General features: G+C 39.4%; 1 protein-coding gene across 4 annotated transcripts in view; it reads right to left on the bottom strand.

The window, feature by feature from the left end:
- Positions 1-23755, bottom strand: part of RNF216 (ring finger protein 216) — a 172282-nt gene that overhangs the window by 106262 nt on the left and 42265 nt on the right. For all 4 annotated transcript variants that reach the window (XM_063090425.1, XM_063090424.1, XM_063090422.1 and 1 more), the window contains exons 6-9: positions 20672-20774; positions 19183-19347; positions 10631-10745; positions 1712-1851 (exon numbers count right to left, since the gene is read on the bottom strand). In XM_063090425.1, the coding sequence (XP_062946495.1) occupies positions 1712-1851; positions 10631-10745; positions 19183-19347; positions 20672-20774 (523 nt within the window). The remainder of the gene's footprint in view (positions 1-1711; positions 1852-10630; positions 10746-19182; positions 19348-20671; positions 20775-23755) is intronic.

The following is a 23755-nucleotide window of genomic DNA, read 5'->3' on the forward strand; positions in this document are numbered from 1 at the left end:
AGGAAAGATAAACCAAAAACTAATAGCAATGTTTTTACATAGAAAGAGAGAACACGTGGGAAGGGACAGAACAGAAGCTACATGTCTCTGAATATTCCTTGTTTTATACTTTTGGCTTTAGAACTAAAAATATCTTGCAAAATTAAAGAGCAAAATCAGATAAAAAAACAAACAAAAAGGCAATTCCCTAAAAGTTGAAAATAAAGAGAAACAAATTTAATTATTTATCAAGTTAACAGTATAACCACACAGACTTCTTTTTTCAAGTGACCTTAAAATACAATATTTTGATTTTATATTCTTAACATAATTTGACAAGAATTATATAATGTTATTAAGAACCAAGATTCTTATAAAAGAAGAGATATACAAACGTAAAATGAGAGAAGTGGAAAAAACCTATAAGCTAAGTTTGAAACAGAAATCTCAGCATAAATTCCCACTAAAGAAAATAAAGCAGCTTGGAGAAACTGTTGATTTCAGGTCTGGGTCAGAGAAGGCAGATGTTGAACCTGGGTCACCTCACTGCCACAAAACCAGGATGTTGTCAGAGAATACTGGGGACAGGACAGAGGGATGAATTTGAAGGGGCTGCCACTGGCCAAAGATGGGACAATTTGGACATCAGGGATTACAACTACAATTAACTACACATACATCAATTTCCAATACTTTAAATACTTTTCTGATAAGATCAGTGGTGATATTAATGAATGTGATTCTGTGACGGATGGATCAAGATGATAGCAACTTCATTAAAATTCTAATTTCTGCTTGAGATCTAGAATTTTATCATTTGTCACAAATAATTATTTCATTTGAGAAAATGTCTGCCAAATAGCTAACTGAATAATCAGTTTCTCTGTCAGCCACTTTTTCAAGTAAAAATGGTGTTCTGTGTGGGGGGAAAAAAAAAAAGTGATTAACTCAGCCAGTTGTGACCCAGTAGCACAAGTGCTTTTGCTTGAGCCAAGCATCATATCCCAGGATGTGGCAGAAGCACTTTATGCATACTTCCCATTGTGTCATACAGAATATTGAGAAGATGTTCTCGAGGGTCAAAATTTGATAAATAATTTTTACTGCTTTATCAAAGATATTTCCAGGTGAAGCGTATTTTTTAAAAATTTGAGTGTGGTGGTGGAGGAAAAAACTACCGTTTTGTGCCACTGGCCTGATTTCATGCTAAGGCACCATTGCTTTAGTTCTGTTGGTACAAATTCAACATGGTGAAAAAAAAAGCAAATAATGTCTTAGTATTATAAGAAGAGATCTGACCATGAAGACTCTCTGAAGAGTCCTGGGGAACCCAGGGATCTGTGGGCCACACTCTGAGAGCCGCTGGTCTAGAAAGTATATTAAACAACCAATATATATTCTGATTGACACGCACATTTGATAATATATTAGGGAAAATAAAAGAGCTAAATGAAAACTGTCTCTGGTTTTTCTCCACTAGAGGCTGAGGGGGGTGAAACAGATATGCTTACTAAGGTCCAGTTAAAACTCTCTAAATCTGATTTATGAAACTGTGAACTTTAGTCAGTATCATTACAAAACACAGCTTTGTTTTCCTTTTAAAAATTTTGTCATTTATTCAAATTAGTCACTCTAAAGAACAGAGAAATCTTAAAAGACAGTTTGGTACTAAGCCGTAACAGGAAACCAGAATCCCAGAAACACATTCCAAGACCAGAGCATATCTTCCTACCTCTGCCATCTCTTTGATTTTCTGCTCATAGAACTCCTGCTCTTGCTGCACAGCTGGAAGGAGGGCACGCCGGTCATAGAACCTACAATGTCGCCGCTTATTTTCCAGAAAGAACATCCTCTTTTCTATTTTTATGTCACCTAGAAGATATATGACAATGCACAATCATGCAGACAATTGTATGCTAGGAATCCAGGCCAGCCATTTCCAGTCTTCTGTGGCTTCCATCCTCACCTACTCCTGGGCAGTACGTTTCATGACTCCTCCTACAACATGTTCTACCATTTGGGAAGACTGGGCTCCTTAGCATTCCCTAATCTATCATGCACTTTTCGACCTTCTTTTGTTATGCTCCAACTAGAGAGCCTCTTCTATCCTATATTGCACTGCATGAATATACCACAATTTATTATCCTTTCTACTACTGAGGACATCTGGGTTTACAGTTTTGGATTATTATGAATAGGGCTGTTGCAACTATTGGTGAGTGTATGCCTACAATCAGTTGGGTATACACAAAGGAGTGAAACTGCTGGATCATGGGATATGCTGGAATCTCAGCTTTAGAAAATAATGCCAGGGCTGGCCGGGTTAACTCAGCTAGTTTAGCGCATGGTGCTGGTAACACCAAGGTCAACACCCGAAAATGCCAGCCGCCATAAAAAAGAAAAAAAAAAGAAAAAAAAAAAAGGAAAAAAAAAAGAAATAAAGAAAAAAATGCCAGTTTTCCAAAGTGGTTGTATCAATTTAAACCCTTCTGACACAAGCAATGTACAGGAGTTCCAGTCACTCCACATTCTTACCAACACCTGGTATCAACCAGTTTTTAATTTCAGCCATTCTGGTAGGAGCAAATGTGCTACATGTATGTTTCTTAAACTTTTTATTTTGAAAATCCTCAAATATACAGAAAAGCTGAAAGAGCAGTACCTAGATTTATCACAGTAAATAACATTTAGGATAAAAGATAGTAGAATGACAAATATCAGGCATGGAATTTGCCTGTTCAGGTTTTATATTTCTTCAGTTGATTTGGTAAATTATGTTTTTCTAGAAAACTCTATTCCATCTTGATTTTCAATTTACTCACAAATCTGTTCTTGGTAATCTCTTTTGATTTTAACAATATTTCCTGTAACTGGTTCCTTACACAATTTATTTTTATTCTCCTTTTGTTCATCCTCATTTTTCAAAATTTAAACTTTTTATTCAGAAAACCAGTTTTTGGTTTTATGAGAGTAGTAAAACACAGTGTTAAGAGAGGAAGCTTTGAAGCTAGATTGCCAGGGCTGGGATCACAGCTCAGTTACTTACTAGCTGTGTAACATCTGGCAAGTTCCTTAACCTCTCCGTGCTTCAGTTTTTTCACCTGTAAAATAATGATAATCATGGCACGTATGTCTCGTGAGGCTATGTGAAGCACAAATGAATTAATCCACATAAAGCACATAAAGTGCCTGGTACATACTAAGTGCTCAATAAATGTTAATTACTATCATGATCATAATCATTTAAAGTCATTTAAATTTTGAAATTAATTTTATTTCTCCCTTTTTCTTTACTACTCAGTTCCTTTTACGGTTTATCAAGTTAAAGCCATAACACTTATTTTCATTAAGTCTATAAATTTTCCTCTAACTTCTTCACTTGCATCCTGAGTTTTGATAAGTTGTTTTTTAAATTAAATTTTGAGATAACTGAAGATTTACATGCAGTTGGGAGAAACAGAGATTCTGTGTATCCTTTACCTAGTTTCTCCCAGTGGTAACATCTTGCAAAAAGTACAGTACAAGTTTCACAACCAGAACACGGATAAGTGACAGTAAAAATACAGAATGAGGGGCCAGCCTCGTGGCTCACTTGGGAGAGTGCGGCGCTGGTAGTGCTGAGGCCGTGGGTTTGGATCCTATATAGGGATGGCTGGTGTGCTCACTGGCTGAGTGTGGTGCGGACTGCGCTGGGCCAAGGGTTGCGATCCCCTTCCCAGTCAAAAAAAAAAAAAAAAAAAAAAAATACAGAATGAGGCTGGCCAGTTAGCTCAGTTGGTTATAGCATAGCCTTATAACACCGAGGCCACAGGTTCAGATCCCCGTACTGGCCAGCTGCCAAAAAAGTAAAATAAAAAAAGATACAAAACCTTTCCAATCACAAGGATAATTCCTGTTGCCTTTACGGCCATACCTACTTCCCTCTCTTCCACTAGCATCCTTTTCTTAACCTCTGCCAACCACGAATCTGTTTCCCATTTCTATAATTTTATAATTTCAAGAATGTTAAATAAATCATACAGTATGTAAACTTTTGGGATTAGCTTTTTTATTCAGCATAATTTTCTGGAGATTTATCCAGGTTGTAGCATGTATCAATAGATTGTTTCTTTTTATTGCTGAATAGTATTCCATGACTTGGATGTGCCACAGTTTAAGCATTTATTAATTGAAGGGTGTTTGGGTTGTTTCTAGTTTTCGGCTATTCTGAATAAAGTTGCTATGAATATGTATGTACATGCTTTTTGTGAACATAAGTTTTCATTTCTCTGGGATAAATTTTCAGGAGTGCAATTGCTGAGCTGTATTGTAGTTGCATGCTTAGTTTTTTAAGAAACTGACAGACTGTTTTCCAGAGTGGCTGTACTGTCTTACACTCTCACCAGCATGCATTAGTGATCCAGTTTCTCTGCATCTTCACCTGCACTAAGGATTGTCACTACTTTTTAGTTTAGCCATTCTGAAAGGTGTGTAGTGATATATCTCGTGGTTTTCATCTGCATTTGGCTAATGAAATGATGCTGGACATCTCCTGTGTGTTTATTTGCCACCTGCATGTTCTCTTTGGTAAAATGTCTTACATCTTTTGTCCACTTTCTAATTGGATTGTTTGTTTCCTTCTGTTGAGTTTTGAGAATTCTTTATATTCTAGATACTCATACTCAGTCAGAGATGTGACTTGCAAATATTTTCTCCCAATCTGTAGCAAATCTTCTCACCCTCTTAAAAAAAAGTTGTTTGTAGACCCGAAGTTTTGAATTTTGATGGTGTCAAGTTAAGAACTCTCTGCTTAGCCCTAGATCATGAAGATTACTTCTGTGTTTTTCTTCAAAGTTTTATAGTTTTATGTTTGGTTCTGATTTAATTTTTGTGTAAGGAGTCAGACTAAGATTGAGGTTTTTTTTTTTTTTAATGGATGTGCTCCAACACCATTTGTTAAAAAGGCTATCTTTTGTCCACTGACTTGCTTTTGTACTGTTGTCAAAAATCAGTTGAGCACTCAAATGTCCATCAACTGATGAATGGATAGATAAAATGGTATACCCATACAAGGAAAATAATTTGGCAATAAGAAGGAATGAAGGCTGGACTGTCAGCTCAGTTGGTTAGAATGCGGTGCTGATAACACCAAAGTCCAGGGTTTGATCCCTGTACCAGCCAGCTATGAAAAAAAAAAAAGAAAAAGGAATGAATACTGATACATGCTACATAGATGAACCTTGAAAACACTATACTGAATGAAAGAAGCCATTTGCAAGAGACCATGTATGGTATGATCTCATTTATATGAAATGGGCAGAACAGGCGAATATGTAGACGTAGGAATTAGTGTTGCCAGGGACTGGGGGGAATTGGAGGGAAATAGCTAAAGAATGTTGAAAATATCCTAAAATTAATTGTGGTGATGATTGTACAACTGTGTATAAACTAAAAACATGGAATTATGTATGGTATGCGAATTATATCTCAATGAGGCTGTTTAATAAAAAAGTAGCTTCTGGTCAAGACGGAGGAATAGATGGTCCCTAGCACCACTCTCTCCCACACATCAACCAATTTACAACTATTAAAAAGCAACGACAGCCAAGCTGGGGTCACTAGAGCTCAGGGGAAGAGAAGGAGAGACCTACGGAGTTCATGAAGACAGGAGAAGCCACAGTGAGAGAAAGAAAGGACCGCTCCCACCATTTTGAGCCCTGGCCACTTCAAGGCTTGCACTGGTGAGCACACTGGAGCAAGAGCTGGCAAAAGCTGCATCTGTGACCTTTGTATGAAGTTGCTTGGAGATGGCAGAGGAGAAGAAGGCCTTGGCGGCCCCCAGGCCAGCAAGATCACTAAGAGGGTTCCCATGGATCCACAAAGGAGGAGCCACAGACAACTGAAAAAGGAGCCACTCAGAGGCTGGTGAGTTATTGCAAGGGACTAGTGCACGGCCCATCCCATGGGATGTATTTGAAGTGCAGGTAGTGGGGGAGATGGGCCACTGGGGGAGCAGTGGTGCACAGCATGGATAGATGATCTGCCCTCCAATCAGCACAGGCCCATTCAGTAGAGACTGGTCAGGAATACAGAACTGCAGAGGGTGCAGTTTGCTGAAAAGACTCAAGCCTGACCAGAGTTTCCACACAATCCAGGTGTACTGACCTCAGAAGACCCAGAAGTACCTATAAAGTCCACCATTAAAACTTGAGCTGCACAAAAAGCCTTCCCCAGGGAATCAGCAGCAAAGCAGCAATTTAGCTCAACTACAGGGCTCAAGTGCTGGTTCCCACAGGAAGTCCCCCCATTTTAGAAGAAAAGGACAACAAATTAGTTCCAGTGCAGAGTTTAAGTGGTGGGAACAGCGAATAATCCAACACAGAACTGAAAGAAAAAAACAAGATACCCACAGATTGAGACAAACTTTGATATTAACCAGTAAAAGGCCTAACACCACCAAAGAACACCTACCTATAAAACCTAGAAGGACTGGAAACCCCCTGGACTCCCAAGCCAGGGAGAGGGGAGGGTCGTGGGCTTCAGCTACACACTGCCCAACATCCACAACCAGCCCAATGACGACCACCATGCCACTTCTGGAAGTGCTCCAGGCTTCTGAGCTGGGGCCGTGGGGGTGCTGAGGGCCTCAGCCACGCAGCCCCTGCCCCCGCCGACATCTGCAACCAGCTCAGCGATGACCACTGAGCAGCTACCTGAAACACTGCAGGCTTCTGAGCCAGGGTGTTGGGGTGCCAAGGGCTTCAGCCATGCTCCCTGACATCTGCATCTAGCCCAGTAACAACAGAGCCACTGCTGGAAGCCTCCTGTTCTCCCCTGCTGGAATGAGGGGTGTGCCATGGGCCTTGACTATGTCCCCCTCCTTTCTCCTCCAACCTGATTTCCCTCCCCCTTCGCTTCTACCCCTCCCCCCCATTGCTCTGCAACATTAGAATGTAAAAAAATAATATTAAAAAAAAAAAAGTAGCCCCCCCCCCCACTCCAATCAGTATTTGTGCAGGTCTATTTCTCTCTATTCTGTTCCATTAATCTAAGTATCTATCTTTTTGCCAACACCAGTCTTGATTACTGTAGCTATGTAATAAATATTAATCAGGTAGACCGATTCCTCCCACTTTATTCTTTTTTGAAACGGTTTTAGCTCTTCCAGTTCCTTGCCTTTCCATATAAATTTTGGATAAACTTGCCTTTATCTACAAAAAATCTTGCTAGGATTTTGAAACCTATTTATCAATTTGGGGAGGACTGATATCTTTACTGAATATCCCAAATCCATTAACACAGTATGTCTCTCCATTTATTTAGTTCTTTAATTTCTTTCATTAGTGTTTTGTAGTTTTCATCATACAAGTCCTGTACATGTTTTGTTACATTCACACCTAAGAATTTAATTTTTTGGGAGAGTTTGTAAATGGTGTTGTATTTTAAATATGGTTTCCACATGCTCCTGGCTAGTATACAGAAATGCAATGCTTTTTTGTAGATAGATCTTATATCCTGAAACCTTACTGAACTCAGTTATTAGTTCTAAGAGTTTTATGGTCAATTCCTTGGGAGTTTTCCATGTAGATAATCATGTCATCTGCATAAAGGGATAGTTTTTGTTTGGCTTTTTTTTGGTGGCTGGCTGGTAAGGGGATCTGAACCCTTGACCTTGGTGTTATAACACCTCATTCTAACCAACTGAGATAACTGACTGGCCTAAGGGATAGTTTTATTTCTTCCTTTCTGATCTGTACCTTTTATTTCCTTTTCTTTATTGCATTGGCTAGAACTTCCAGTACTATGCTGAATAGCAGTGAACAGAGACATCCTCGCCTTGTTCCTGATCTTTGAGGAAATGATTCACCATTACATATGATGTTGGTTATAGGTTTTCTTGAAGATGTTACTAAGTTGAGAAAACTCCCCTCAACTCTTAATTTTCTCAGAGTTTTAATCATGAATGGGTATTACATCTTGTTAAATGATTTTTCTGCATCAATTGATATGGTCATGTGATTTTTCTTCTTTGGCCTAGTAATATGGTAGATTACACTGACTGATTTCCAAATATTGAATCAGTCTTGCATCACTTGAATAGACCCCACATGGTCATGGTGTATAACTTCAAAAATATATTGCTAGGCTCCATTTGCTAATAGTTTGTTAAGGATTTTTGTATTTACATTTATGAGGAATATTGGTCTATGGATTTCTTTTCTGCACTGTTTTTGTTTAGTTTTGTTATTAGGGTAATACTGCTTTCATAAAATAAATTGGGAAGTATTTCCTACTCTGTTATTTTCTGGGAGAGATTGTGTAGAATTGATGTTAATTATTCTTTAAACATTTGGCAGAATTTTCTAGTGAAACCATCTGGGGATGTAGAGTTCTCTTTGAGAGATTTAAAATTACCAATTCAAATTCCTTAATAGCTATAGGGCTAAACCAAATTATATGAATGAGTTTTGGTAGTTTGCATTTTTTGAGGAGTTGATCCATTTTTTGAGGAGTTGATCCATCAGGCTGTCCACTTTATATGAGTAAAGTTGTTCATAATATTCCTCTTTGGATGTATGCAGGATCTATAGTGACATCCCCTTGTCAGGAGTGACAATTCCTGATATGAGTTAATTTATGTTTTCTTTCTTTCTCTTGGTCAGCCTTGCTAGAGGTGGGTGAAACGTATTTTTATTAACGTTCAGTTTACCTCCAAATTTTAAACTGACTCTTTATGAGAAGACTGCAGTGGTCAGCATATAAAACTATAGGAAGAACACAGGAAAGAGAACCCGTCTTTCTCTGAGCCAAGCAATGTGTATGGTTAAATATAGAGCCTGGACAGAAAAAAAAATAAAAAGGTGAAAAATGGTATTCTTGGAACAGATGTGGGATTCTTAGCCTATGTGCTTATAAAAAGCTTCAAGAAAGGCAAGATGTGAGTCATAAATATTAAACCACTAACATAAATCAAGTGTGTTTTCTATTTCATACTTTCAGTGTCCTTAAAGATTATCTAACAAGTACAATTTAAGAATCAGTATCTAAATTAAAGGGATATGCCTAAAACAATGGGCTGACACCAGTAAGATGAAGGTAACAAGGAAAAATGTGAGACACAGCAAAACTGAGAGAAAGTATGTGACTTAAAAAGCAATGTGGGTGAAAAGGCTTCATGTGAGCCAATAGTATAACATGTTTTGATTTAAAAAAGCTAAGGCATTCTTAGGCTATATGGACTGAAGTACAGAATGTGAATCTCATTGTTATCACTATACAGCAGATATCACCTGGAGTATGATATCCAGTCTTGTACACCCAAACTTTCAAAGAGATACTGACAAGCTAGAGAAGGACATACAGAAAAGGACGATCAGGCCAACGAGGAGGCAAAAGATAGATTCTGAGACTCTTCAGAGGTAAGAACTGTAACTATGGCAGGAAATTTGAGGAAAATATATTTTGGCTTGGGAAGAACATTCCAAAAGACAGAGCTGACCAACAAGGGAGTAGACTGTCTTGCAAAGTACAGTTGAACAACCCTAATCTGAAAATCTGAAAGTTTCTGATTGCCAAAATGATGCTCAAAGGAAATGCTCACTGGAGCATTTTAGATTTTCAGATTAGAGATGCTCATCCAGTTAAGTTTCTGCAAATATTCCTAAATCTGAAAAAATCCAAAATCTGAAACTCTTCTGGTCCCGAGCACTTTAGATGAGGGATACCCAACCTGTAGTACTTTCCTCTCTCTACCAATGAAAGTCAGAAACAAAGACTGTATGGTTGTATATTAGGGATGCCTAGTCTAAAGGGCAATTTTTGCTTTATTGGGTAAAATTTTGCTGAATGGAAAACCACCTACACATTGTCCCTACTTTCTCATTCTGCCACAGACCATTGGGAATGTCATGTCAGAAGAGTACTGCTCCACAGACTAGCTTAGGGACTGAAGGAATCATAGCCTGGGAGATTTTCTTTCAGATCATGAAGAGTCCAGAAATTCAAATACTTTCCACCTCTATAGTTACTTCATGGAGTTCCCATTTAGTCGTAACTGAAATTAAGTCTTGTAATTAAGTATATATGTAACAGAAAAACAAATAGGAGAAAAAGAAAGGAAAATATAACTTATAGAAAAAGTTGTAGTAAACTTTTTTCTTGGTCACAAGCAACTTGGGTGAAATTTGTTATAAAATTCAACAAGTTTATCTTTTGGGGGGATTAGACCTGCAGTAGCATCTTTGAAAGGGCTTTCATGAATAAGAATAACAGAATGATAGAGGAACACTCTCAGGTGTGTAAGCAACCCTTCTGCGGTAAATAGTCAATCACTAAGTCTAGGTACTTTTTACTAATGATACAGCCAATTTTCATCAAACCCCCATTATCAGTTTTTGCCAAGCTTAACAGCAACCCCAAACACTTTTCCACACATGAATTCTCTAACACTGCACAAAATTTTCCTGTCATAGTGTAAAGCAGGAAGAAGAAAGCCAACAACTGTAGCCACTTTCTAAAAATGTTGATGTCAAAACAGTCCTTGTCAGTCACTCCTGGGACTGGCCTGGCATATTCTTAGCAGCCTGTAACATGACTTCCTTTACTGACAACCAGGTAAAGGAAGGTTCAACATTGTACCTTCACCCAGAGTCAGCACTCAGTGTGTCATTACCTTGTTCAAATTTGAAATCTATGTAAGAATACTGATTCATTTCTTTTCTCTTCTTCCTTTTCCCACTGGATTCTGGCGACAGCTCCTGCCATTTTTTAATGGCATCAGAAAAGGCCTAAAAATGGAGAAAGGGGGAGGTTATCACTGTAAACAGAAAACAAGAATACATGAAACATAGGTAATCCCCAAATCTCATTTTGACCCAGTTTCAGCTATCTTCCCTGCATGGCTTACCAGAGCTAGTGGCCAAATAAACAGGTAACATTTCATTATTTTTTTCTCTGACTTTCATAAACTGCTACAGTGGCAGAACCAATATGCTTACTGACAATTAAAGGGCAACATAAGAAAATAAAAACTGTCCAACCTGTCCTTGCTTAAGTACAGGTTAAATCACATGGCAATGGCCAGTAAGTTAGTTATGTTCTGTAGACATATCTTGCCTGGTGTTTTCTCAGTCAACATGCCCTCTTTTACTCCCACTACCTTCCTTCCCCCATACTGCTCTTCACTTGCAACCTTTCTACCACACTGGGTTCAAAATTCTTACACCAGTGATAATCCCTTTTCTTTTGTACCTTCAGCTTCTCCCACTTTCTTAGATCTTTCCAATCAGCACTGAAATGTACTCAGGTCTTTGTCAGCTTAAAAAAGAAAATCTTTCCTCCACTACTTTTTTTTTGGCGGCTGGCTTTCCTCCCTTGATCTCATTCCCTTTTCAGCTGCCAGCACCTCTTTCTTCTTCCCCTCTCTGTAGCCACACTTATGAAAGGAACTGTGTGCATGTTGTTTCACCATCTCACCTCCCACGAGCATGCGCTTTCCAGCCCCCACTAGTCTCACATCTAACCTGACCATTCTACTTGCATTAACAAGGGGCTAAGTCTACCTCCTACATTTCAGTCCTCATTCTACTTGATCTCTTAGCAGTATTTAATAACGCTGACTGCTCCACTCTCTCGACTTCCTCCTTCCTCTGCCTGCTCCTTCTCCACCATCCTCCACTTGGTCTTCACGTGGTGAGTCCTTTCTTCTCACCTAATACTCTCTCTAGGTATCTCATCCAGGCTGGGGAGGTTACCTTCCATATACTGATGGCTCTCAAAATCCTATCTCCAGTCTAGATTTCCAATCTTTTCTGTCCATTCAACCATCCAATGAACTATTTTTACTGGATGTCTTCACAGGCCCTGCTCAGCATGTTGGCAATGTTTCCCAGACTGAATTCATGACTCCTTCCCTCTAAACCAGTGCTGTTGTAATATTCCTCACCCCTGTAAATGGCATTACTATCTTATACACTTCCTTTCACCTAACTCCTATTTAGGCTTATGATTAAATGTTACTTGCTCAGGGAGGCCCTCCTAGAGCCCCTTGGTCTACCTTAAGTGTTAGTTACACCTTTTCAAAGCACCCTGTATTTTTCTTTCAAAGTCTTTATCACAGTTGTAGTTACATATTTATTTATTTGCTTCTGTTTCATGTTATCTCCTCCAATAGACTGTGAGACTCTGGAGGAGAAGGAATACTACCATAGCTTAAGGTGTATCCTTAGCAACTTGCACAGTTGCATGTAATATTCATTTGGGGAATAAATGAATAGTTATAGGGGATATGTATGTGTTATAGGCATGTTGCTAATAATCACATTTTGAATCTGTTTATCCTGGATAAACAGCTATGTATCCCTGTGGTGAAATGATAACAAAAGAAAAGCATTTTAGCTAAAGAGGAGAGAAGGATCACCCTTTTACCTTAATCTACCTCCACCTCTTCCTTTTGGACCTTTCTACTCATTATCACATTTGATTCTCGCAATAATCCTCTGAGGTAGATATTATTTATTTTACAGCAGAGGAAAGCAAGGCCTAAAGAAAAGAAGGAACTTACCCCAAGTCAAAACTTAGCAAAAGCTAGAATTTGAACTCGGGCCAGTCTCGGAGCTAAACCTCTTTTTGACTTCACTTTGTCATCATAGATAGACTCAGTGAAACCCCATCGAAAGCTTGCCAATGGCAAAATTCATCTTGCTACTTTTTGACTTCCCCTACCAATGCCTTCCATAGCTGCAGGAATGTTCCTTTCTATTTCTTCTTTCCAGAATTCCCACTACACAAAGTGTTCCCCATAAACCCTAGACACCAATCTTAACATCACATTTTTGAACTCAGCTGCAAGACTACTAATATCTACTAAGTTTTACCTAAAGGAAAACACCCTACCCTTGAACCAGGGCTATTTGCAAAAACCCAGGAAAGGAGGCAGGACAGGTATTATAATTTGCATTTTCCAAATTAGGTAATTAAAAGGTAGGCATCATTTATCAGCAAGTAATGAGACTGGAATGTGAACTCAGAGCTCCTGAATGGTGGTCTACTAGTTTTTTAGCCATACTACACACAGAGGCTCCTGACTACAAGCCTACAGGGGTCATTATCTTGGTCCCAATTAAACACTGTTTATAGATAATAGGGAAAAAAACCTCCATATAATATGAACATATATTGTCAAGAAACTGTTAAAATCTCAAAAATTTTAAACATATAAAAATGCAAAAAAAATCTTTAAAAATGTTATCAATAAATTAAAAGAGTTTCCAAAATCTTACTTTAATAGTTATATTGATAACCACCACTTATCTTAATATTGACTACAGGCCTATTTAAGTAGTCTAGAAAAACCTGAATGAATCATAGAATGAGAACTCCTTCCTTTCCAGACGTGCTAGTCTATGCACCCCTAAGATACCATGGTTACTTTTTCTCAACTCTTTGCCTTTGTATACATATGGTTCCTCGAGTGAAAACATCTTTCCTTTAAGACTCTACTCAAATGACAGCATCTTTATTTCTTTCCTAGTGCTCTCAACAGAATTATTCACCCACTTCTAGAACACTCATCACACTGCTTTAATTATGTCACCACTACCACCCCTGGACCCCCACCAATGTTCCTAACCAGACTGAAAGCTCTGTAGAAGGAAGCTACTTTGTGTTCTACTAATCCCAGTATCCTCAGGGTCTAGCCTGGTATCCATCAGGAAGTAAGTACTCAAAAAGCCCAGCAAAGGAATCTAGAGCAACAGATGTTCAAGAATAACTTTACTTTTTACTGTTGTCTGGAATTTCTCCCCCTAGTTTGTTCATATTCATAAGTCAAACAGCCACACAAGTTTTTAGTTCTGAGAATCAAGGATACGGTCTGGTAAGATTTTAGGACATCTATGACAATGGCCAAAGTTCCTTTAAGGAATGACCTGGACATACTACAACAGGCATTTTGATGACATAACAACTAAGGAGTAGGCAGAGACTCTGGAGCCTGGTAGAGGGGTCAGGACCAGAGGTGGAGATGTGTCACTTGTGCAGAGACCAAGATGACTGTTAAAGGCACATGGTAGGAGAAATCTAGGAAGTCCAGGGAGTGGAAACCCTGAGAACAACCACCTCAGAGAACAGAAATTAAAGAGTAGATTTAAAAAAGATGGCCCAGACTTTAGAAGCAAAGGACAAAAAATTAGTTCCAGCCCAGGCACACCACCAATGCCTTGGGGCCCACCAGGGGACATGAGGCATGGAGCCAGGGACAAGACCCCTGCCCACAACCACTCACACTGCCAGCACCTTGGGGCCCCGCCCAGGAACCCGAGGATTGGAGCCAGGGACCAGACCCCACTCACACATCCAGGCACACCACCAATGCCTTGGGGCCCACCTCAGGACCCAGGGCTAGCAGCCGGAGACGGGATCCCCTTCCCACAACCAGGCACACTGTGCCAGTGCCTCAGGGCCTGCCCAGGGACCCGGGGTATGGAGCCGGGGACCAGACCCCCACCCCCAAAACTGGGCTCACAGCGCCAGCACCTTGGGGCCCACCTGGGGTCCTAGGGCATGGAGAAGGGGACTGGACCCCCCTCCCACAACCAGGCTCACTGTGCCAGTGCCTCAGAACCCACACGGGGACCTGGGCATGGAGGCGGGGATCAGACACTCTCCACAACCAGGCACATGCCAGCACCAAGGAGCATGCCAAAAACATCTCCTCCATGTGGGTGGACCACCACAGCCACTACAATAACCACGGCTGCCACAAAGGCGGCTAGATGCCACAACCACCATGCAGACAGTCCGCCAGCCACTGGAGTGCTTTGACACAAGGAGAGTCACCAGCAGAGATAAAGAAAGGAGGAGGATGTCTCTCTCCACAAGCCCATTTCAGAGTGACGGAAGAAGCGTCTGCTCTATGATAGTATTGGGGGACCTGATCAAGCCTCTCAGCATTGGACAGATCATTTGGGCAGCAAATCAACAGAGTAACCATTATTCTTTCAGAGGGAGAGAAGAAATCTAGGGTGATTAGAGCAGGGAATGGGGAGGGATTGGACAAGGGGGATAAAGAATAAATACAATTTGTAAGAATATATATGCTAGTAATATTGATTTGATCAACATATCTCAATGTTGAACCCCCAAAATATGTATAATCAATTTTGATTCAATAAAAATTAAAAATAAACTAAAAACTAAAAAATAAAAAAAGATGGCTCAGTCTACTAGTATTAAGGCCTTGCATTGTTCATTATGATATTCCCAGTGTGTGGCCTGTGGCAGGCATTCAATAAACTGAATGAAAGAGGGAATCATATGTGGCAAAATTATCAAGAAAAAATTGGAGGGGAGGTAATTTTCAACCCAGTGGAACAATCAGTCAAGTGTGAGTATGTAAACCAGGAGAGAGAAAATCATCAGATCTAGAATACAGGGGATAAACCAGGAGAAAGGCAAAGAGAATCCCCAAGATGGTGAGGAAGGCTAGTCTCAGGACAACAGCTATGCAGTAAGCGTAGAAAACAATCAGAACAGACGGAAAGAGGAAGAATGACTCTGGGGGGAAAATGACTTGAGGGATTAATTGACAGCTCTGACAGTATGTAGAACTGTGTCTGAGCTGTCAAGTGTTGAACATTTAGGTAGAGAGTACAAAAAAACAAAAAACAAAACAACAGAAAAACAAGCAAGAGAAAAAACTGAGGCAACTATTTTAACTCCAAGAAAAACAGAAAATTCAAGAAAGGAAACATTATCGTACTACATCACTTGCCCTAGCAGTGAACATTTCCATGGTCACAATAATGAAAACTCTGAAAAGAGATTCAACAAAAACTGTACATTGAAAAGATGAGTGAGCGTGTGAGAGCGTTTGTGTGTGTGTGGGTAAGATCTAGGATACTCGTCTACCATAAGAGAAAGCTAAAAATAATTTCTAAAGCTGATGAATCAAGCATAAGCAAATGTTTGTAAATATCAGAAATAGATAAAAAGAATTGAGTGTTGCCTCTGGAGGGCAGAGGAAAAGGCTGAAGAACGAGTCTTCACACTGCCATTTTAAAAGTTATAAATAAGCACTTAAGCACTATTTGATTTTTTAAACTATGGAAATGAATTACTTTGATACAACTATTCATTTAAAGAAGTATTTCCTCCTGTGAATTTTAAGGCTTTACCTGTTTCCCTCCATTTCACAAGTTACTCATTAAAAACAGCACTGAGGTAGGATTTTCATTCCTATAGAGCTTTATAACCAGAAAAAAAATAAAAGGCCTAGAAATATGGCAGCTGCCCTAGGGATTCCAAGAAGCCTATCCGCAGGATACTTAACACAGGGGTGGAGTCTCCCTGCACTCTGAGCCTCCACATGGCTGACTGGGAACAGACCAGAGGAGGCCTTCTCAGGGTCACAGCCCTCTCGGGGTCATGGCCCTCTCTAGCTTGAATTCAGTGCTGCAAATCTAAAGAGGGTAAGTCACCAGAAGGCTCTTGTAATATTAGGCTAATGACTGACTCTGAAGATAGTACAAAAGCCTGAAAATCATTCTGCAGCACATGGAAAGTATAAAGGGATGGGTAATCATTTACTGAAACCAGATATATGTGAGACATTGTATTATGGGCTTTATATATACTGCTGTCTAATTCTTGTGATAGCCATGTTAGATATCCACTGCACACTGAAAGAAAATTGAAGCCCAGCAAATTTAAGACACTTGTTCAGAGTCACAGACTAACAAGTGGCAGAACTGGAATTAAAATCCAGGGCAAAAGAAAAAACAAAGAAACAAACCTGAGTTTGATGAAGATCCTAGATCAATTTATAGGAAATACAGGAGACAAAGGGACCGTTAATGACACTGTGGGGGTACAGTTAGCGGAATCTAGACTATCAAAATCTACAGGATAAATAATCCATTTTTTCCCAATAAGCAGCAAGAAGAAATAAAGTGGGAAGGAGGAGAGAGAACCTACAGATTTTAAGAAATTTAAGTAACATATCAACCAACTGCAATAAACAGATTTTACTTGGAACCTGATATGACCCAACAAGCTGCTGAAAAGGTTTTTGACACATTCGGAGAAATGTGAACACTGAAAATCTGATGATGTTCTTTTTGAAGGCAAGATAACAATATTTTGATTATGTTTTCAAAAAGGGTCTTTATCTTTTAAAGATAAATGTTGAAATATTTGTGGATAAAAAAATTAAATGTTTGCGATTTGCTTCAAAACAGTCTGGGATGGGGGAAAAAAGGGTAGGGGTAGAAATGAAACAAAACTGAGCATGAGATGATAATTACTAAAGAAAGCTTCATGATGGGTAAATTATAATACAATCTTTTTCATCTGTGTATGATGTTTATAATAAAAGTGAAAAAAAAAAAAAGTACAGGGAAATGTGACACAGTCTCTACAGTGAACATGATCTTCCCTGAGTGATCATGTTTGGTGACAGCATAGAGAAGTCATGCTATTGGTATAATTCAAAACATTTCTCGGTGTGTCTTCTACTCCCCTGTCCACATGACAGTTACTTTCTGCAGGGCACAACTCTTGTGCACCATTTGCCTACAGCAAGAAGTTCTAAATTCTAACCAGGCGCATCAGTTTTAGTATCTGCCAAATAGTATTTCCCCTTAAACACCCCTCTTTAATTAAATAGCCCAAACCCACCCTATTAAAAAAACCATGTAAATTTCCAAAGTACCCACGAAAACAAGCAGACACCATAAAACATATAAAGGGCCAGAAAGATGAGAAAAGGGATAAGTAGGATATGGGTGAGGAGAATCGAGCAGCTCTTCAAGCACACAGCATCCCACAGAATCACATAATTAAAGCGACAGGAGGAAGCTCAGGAAATCGTTTGGACAAATCCCCATCTTTAAGCTACTTTAGGACTGTAGCACATCTACAGAAGTGTTGCAAGACAGCCACAAAACTCTACAACCTCCCACCCAAATGAGTGGGCCGTAGAATGACCAGACCTTTCGGGGAGGGGAAAAGAGCACCTGCTAAAGCAGTTCCACTGGTCCCAGGATGGGGGCCCACCTCTGGGCCAGCGACATACCAACGAGGACAACCCACCCGACCACAGAAGCTGTCTCTTCTTGCTGCCATTTGACTTTTCATTTGAGCTCCCTACGTCAGCAAAGGTGTGAAGGAACCACTGGAGCAGTAAAGATGCCAGGCAGAGAAAGAAAACCTTCTGTCTTGTAGTCATTACTTTTGGGGGAAACTCATTCACTTTTCAATGACAGTATAAGCATTCTCTATCATATGGCATGGGGAATGAGACTCAAATACAAAGCACTAACTTACTCTGTTCCCTTCTGAGCAATTTCACCTAAAATTAACCTACAATTAGGAGTTCGGTGATAGTTGCCTCAATCTTCCTGGCATTCTAAAGGTGGAAGGATGTTGATTAGACTCAGCATGAGTTACATTCATGTGGGGTTCACCTTCCTTCACGTAAGACCCAGTGGATATTTTAACCATTAAAATAATCCCACATTTGTTTTCTGGGAGTCACAACTTCAGAAGGATATAGGATTTAATGGCAGCAAGAGAGACCAGGAGCAGTAAGCCAAGGACTCTCAATGTTCACTCTTCTGTCCTGGCAGACTGCTGCTATGAAACAGTCACTGTGCAGTGTACTTCACTAAATGAGGCATGTGTTACCTGCCAGTACCTGGTACCCGTCAGCCTTGGAACAGAGGTCCTTAAGTGGTATCTTATTTAGGGTACTGGAGGAAAATGTTGGGAGCTATCAGTAGCTGTCTCCTGTCTTCAGAGGCAAACCACCACTCACTGGGCGTTGCTGTGTTCCTGGGCTCTTTTCAGACCTTACCTCATGTAACTAATAACTGAACCACCCGGGGACAGCCATGTAATCTGTCCCAAGACAGAAGGCAAATCAGGGAGGAGCAGGACTGGAACACGTTTCATAGTTGAGTCATTCTGCATTCCAGAGTAAAATGTACTATCCATCATGCATTTATAGTCAAATCAGAATTTCTCTATTTCTAATCTATTATTTCTTTTCATTCTGTTCTTCCTGATCAGCATATACCTTTATCTATTTATCTCCACCCTGACAAACTCCTTAGCTCTTTGCCACCATAAACCATCCCAATTTCCGCAAGCCGAACTCTTCATTCTGTTATCACAGGAAGTAGTTGTCAAGAACTGTGACCCCAATAGGAAGACCAAGTAGAGCACCTTTCGGGTGATTGCATAGTGTCCTTTAAGCTCATGCAGGGCCCACTTGATGTCCTGACTGCTGAGCATTTTGAAGTCAGCCATCAGTAGGTCAGCAGCTTGGATGAAGCAGCGTTGGTCAAGAGGAGCCAATTTAGAATAGTCAAAAAAATCTATTTTAGGTAACTGAAATGAGAGAGAAGCACAAAATTAGAGGCCAGACTCTGCATTTCTCATGAAGGGGAAATCATTTTAAGATTTTAAGAATTACATATTACAGAAAAGAATGATCTTGTCTGTTTTCATAATTACTCTATAAGGAGGTTACCAGCCCTATCACAAAGATGAAGAAATGGTAGCCCAGTGAGGTTTACACAGCCTGCCTGGAATCTAGTGACCAGTTTTACTAGTTAATACCAGTAAAAATCTATAGCTGGGGATGTGAACCTAATCTTTCAGCCATCTGCTTTCTACAAAATATTTAGAGAAACTAATTTTTCTGCTACAGAATATGTAAAGAGATAATTGAAAGAATCTGTGGGGAGTAGGAAGATCAAACAATAAATCTTAAAGAAATTAGTTTTGAACTATACTTTCCATCACTATATTATATAACATACTAAATGTTATTTTGGATCTTACATGAAGGCAATGATTAAAGTTACTAAAAACCAAACTGTTCACATCTTGATATGGGATTTGATTAAACAGGTGTATGCACTGTACACAAATCTTACATCAAAAGAACAAACAGATGTTAAACTTTAGGTAATAACTGCCTACTGACATATTTATAGGAAAGTATACTGATATTTTTGCAATCTACCTTTTTTTTTTTTTGTAACCTGTAAGGGGATCGTAACCCTTGGCTTGGTGTCGTCCACACAGCGCTCAGCCAGTGAATGCACCGGCCATCCCTATATAGGATCCGAACTTGCGGCCTCGGCGCTCCCAGCGCCGCACTCTCCTGAGCCACAGGTTCGGCCTTTTGCAATCTACTTTGAAATGCATTATAATGAAATAAAATAAGGCATGCTAATGGACAGAGGACAGATGTGTGCTAAAGTGGATACAGTAAAATGTTAACATTTTAGTAGTACTGGAGGTGGGTATATAGGTGATCAATGTAAAACATTCATACTTTTCTGTTTGTTTGAAAATTTTCATAATAAAGCGTTAAAAAGAAACAAAGAACTAAAATTATACAAAGAATCCCGGTCAATTCTTATTTCATTTTAGGAACTTGCTTTGTGGGATTAAAGATATGGAAGATTTGTTTAATTCTTTATGGGTAAGGGAAGACAAGAGTTACAACGAAAGGTAGGAGATACAGAATTTAAAGTGGCTCAGATTAGGAGATCCCACTGAAGTATACATATATCCTGAAATTCTGTTTTCCCCTGCTAGTCTTTAAAAATGTGTCCTGACAAAGCACTTTCTTCTCCTAAGAATGACCAAAAAAGCAGGGCATTTCCAGGTAGAGACTGCAACACAAGAGCACACCACTTGCCTTTGTCTCATCTTGGCTGGCCAGCAGGCTGCTACTGGGATTTATAATGATTCTATCTTCTCTCTTTGGATAATCTGGATTTTCCAGAAGAAAATTACAAAGTCTGCAAAAACAAATGATGTTACTTTCGTACTGCTTCCAAATCCCACACCTACCCACTGATTCAAATGGAATGTTTGAAAAATAAAGTCCCTAGCACACATTACAACTGGCCTATCAAGGAATTAAGATGTTGGCAGCCCAGGAAAAACTCGACCAATAAATAACAAAACCCAATTACACTGAATTCCTATTTTTGTTTGCTAATTTAAAAAGGAGTGAACATACTGGTGAATGCAAACTCCTCTGAAGTTTACCTATTAATTGGGTGTCAATGTAATGAAGACACTGAAATTACTATTGGCTAAACTGTATGGAATTGGAGAATTTAGAAGAAAAGTAGCTATTGTTTGTTGAGATAACTATGAACAAATAAGAAGTGGGAAAAATGTGTATTCACATTTGTAATTAAAAAGTTTGCTAACATAGTTAATAAATACGTGAAATATAAAAGAACTTCTGCTAATTCATTAATACTTTCTGTAACCCTATGGACACATAAATCTCTACGGTAATATAAATCTCTATGAGCCATTTGAGTTATGCTCAGTTTGTTTAGCTAACAGTGAAACTAAAAAACAGACCATGTTTTCTTATGAATCAACTCTCTTCATACCAAAACCATTAGCCTTGTCTATTACTATTATTATGAAATACTTCAAAGGTACAATATAAAGACTAAGATAACACACACTGATGTATCACCACCCAGACTTAACAAATGTTAACTATCCAGACTTTTCACCCTGTAGCACAATCAAATCAGATAACAAACTGCACTTGGGAGGATTCCGCAGTGGTGAGGATGGTGTGGGTGGGGTGCAGCCCTAGCCACATTCAGTAGCAAAAAACTTCTTTACTCAGAAGTCAACTGGAGCTTCCCCTCTTCTCTATCCTCCTCCTTCCCCTTGTTCCAGCAGATTCTTAGGATGACCTTACGCCCTCCTAGTTGCCCCACCCATAGTTCTCACTCAGCTCCCTTCTTCCCAGTTCTCTCTTGTCCAACATCAACAGTTGGGCCTATAATAGCAAGACAGGTCCAGCAGGAAGAGTACAGAGGAAAAAATACCCATCTGCACTTCCTTTTCTCATCCAGGTGCTAGTGTTTGGGGACCAGAAAATGGAGAGGCATCCCCCACCCCTGGAGACCCTCAGCCTTGGCCCTTTCATAAAGCCCTCTCCCTCATCCTGTCCCAATGCTGCTCAGCACATCTCAATACCTTTTTTTCCCACCAATACTTCCAGGAGCCCATAAGCTTATCTCTAAGCTGCTGTATTCCTTATCACTATCGCCTGACCTCTATGGAACACAACGCCAGAGGCCCACAGAAGGGGAAAAAAACTCTCTTACTGTATTACAGGTGTAGCAATAGGAGAGACACCCCTAGCGAAGAATTTTGAGCACATTTTCCTTTAAAAACACCGTCATCAATGGTGATTCTCTGTCCTAGAACGTACTGGTGGTGAACCATAGGCTATGCTGATCTTTGAAGGCTGACCTCAGAATTAGCCACCATTAAGAATCCTGTATCTGTGAGGAAAGGCCTGGAGTTCCAATAACTCCTTACATGGGCACATCTGACATAGCTATAAACCAGATAAAGAACTGCTCCTGTATGTCAAACTTGCCTGATTCTGATAACAGTGTCTACTATGGCCAACAAACTGCTGGATACCAGAATTTAAGAAAAAGAAAAAGGAATTATCTTTGACAGAATGGCCACCCGTGAGTGAAGTCAGTGGTTTCCAAGCGGAGTACATGGAAGATTCCTATTTTTTAAAATCTCATCCTTTAACATTTCCTATTTTTATGTATTTTCTAAAGTATGTGATATGTAAGTATACCTCTATATGATAAAGAAATAGAATAGTAGGTAGTTTATTGAAAAAACAAACATTCTATTTTAGAGGCTTTTTCTCATCCTGATTCATTTTATATTTTCAACAATATTAACCTCACATATTAAAATGCTGCAAGATGTGGATATCCACATGGCAGAAATCAGAAGCTCTTGCTTTGAACTGTCAAAATTAATTTCTACTTTAACCCCTTCCCTACCTTTACCAACAGAACTTTCCTGGTGGCTAAACAATGTTTAGTGGCATAGATAACTGAGGACAAGGCTTCCCTTCCACAGATACAAACTGCAGCCCCTGTCTAGTGTTTGCACCCCTTGGCAAACACAGCGGGAAAGCTTGTCAGACTCAAATCTGCCTGCCTAGTTGAAGCATTATCTCATGCTTCAACTAACCTGGCATGCTACCCTTCCGAGTATCAGAAAACACTCCTGCTTATAAATAAGCTAGGCTAGCATTCCCACGTTTTGATCTTTACATAGTTGTTGCCACCTTCAGCCAATTAAAGTTTGCACCACATGTGAATCTTATTAACCAGCTGAAGAGTAGATTATTGGCCATGAGGATGTCTAGTGAACAGGTCCCTCTTGCTTAAAATGGCCAGATGTTTCTGTTTCTGTCTAAAGGCCATTTAAAGATGCACATAAAGTGAATGAGAATCAGCTACAACAAAATCCCAAACTGCTCAACTTGGCTTTGGGCCTCATTTTAGGTCTCCATCCACAAAGTTTTAGCTTAGTTGTGGAATTAACACTGTCCTAAGAGGCCAGGGACCAATGGAAAGGAATGCAGTGTTAGGAAAATCAGATTATAGTTTGAAAAGATTCAATACAACTACTATACATTTCCTTGCCTTTTGGATTTCACAAGAAGTTTTTACATATTTAAGGATGAATGTTTACTTCTGAGTGACACAAATAGCACAGATGATCAGTGAGTCCCTAAAATTAAGGACATGTATGAGACTAAGGAGGTAGAATAGAATTGTAATAGAATCAGTCAATTTGATTACATCTTACTGATATTTTACAGACAACTAATCTTGATACTTAAAAAACAATATGTTCATTTGTACGAGGAGAATGAAACACTGAAGTATACTAAATTTCTATGGGGTTACTTTAATAT

Source organism: Cynocephalus volans, chromosome 3, assembly GCF_027409185.1.
Source record: "Cynocephalus volans isolate mCynVol1 chromosome 3, mCynVol1.pri, whole genome shotgun sequence".
Taxonomy (NCBI): Eukaryota; Metazoa; Chordata; class Mammalia; order Dermoptera; family Cynocephalidae; genus Cynocephalus; species Cynocephalus volans.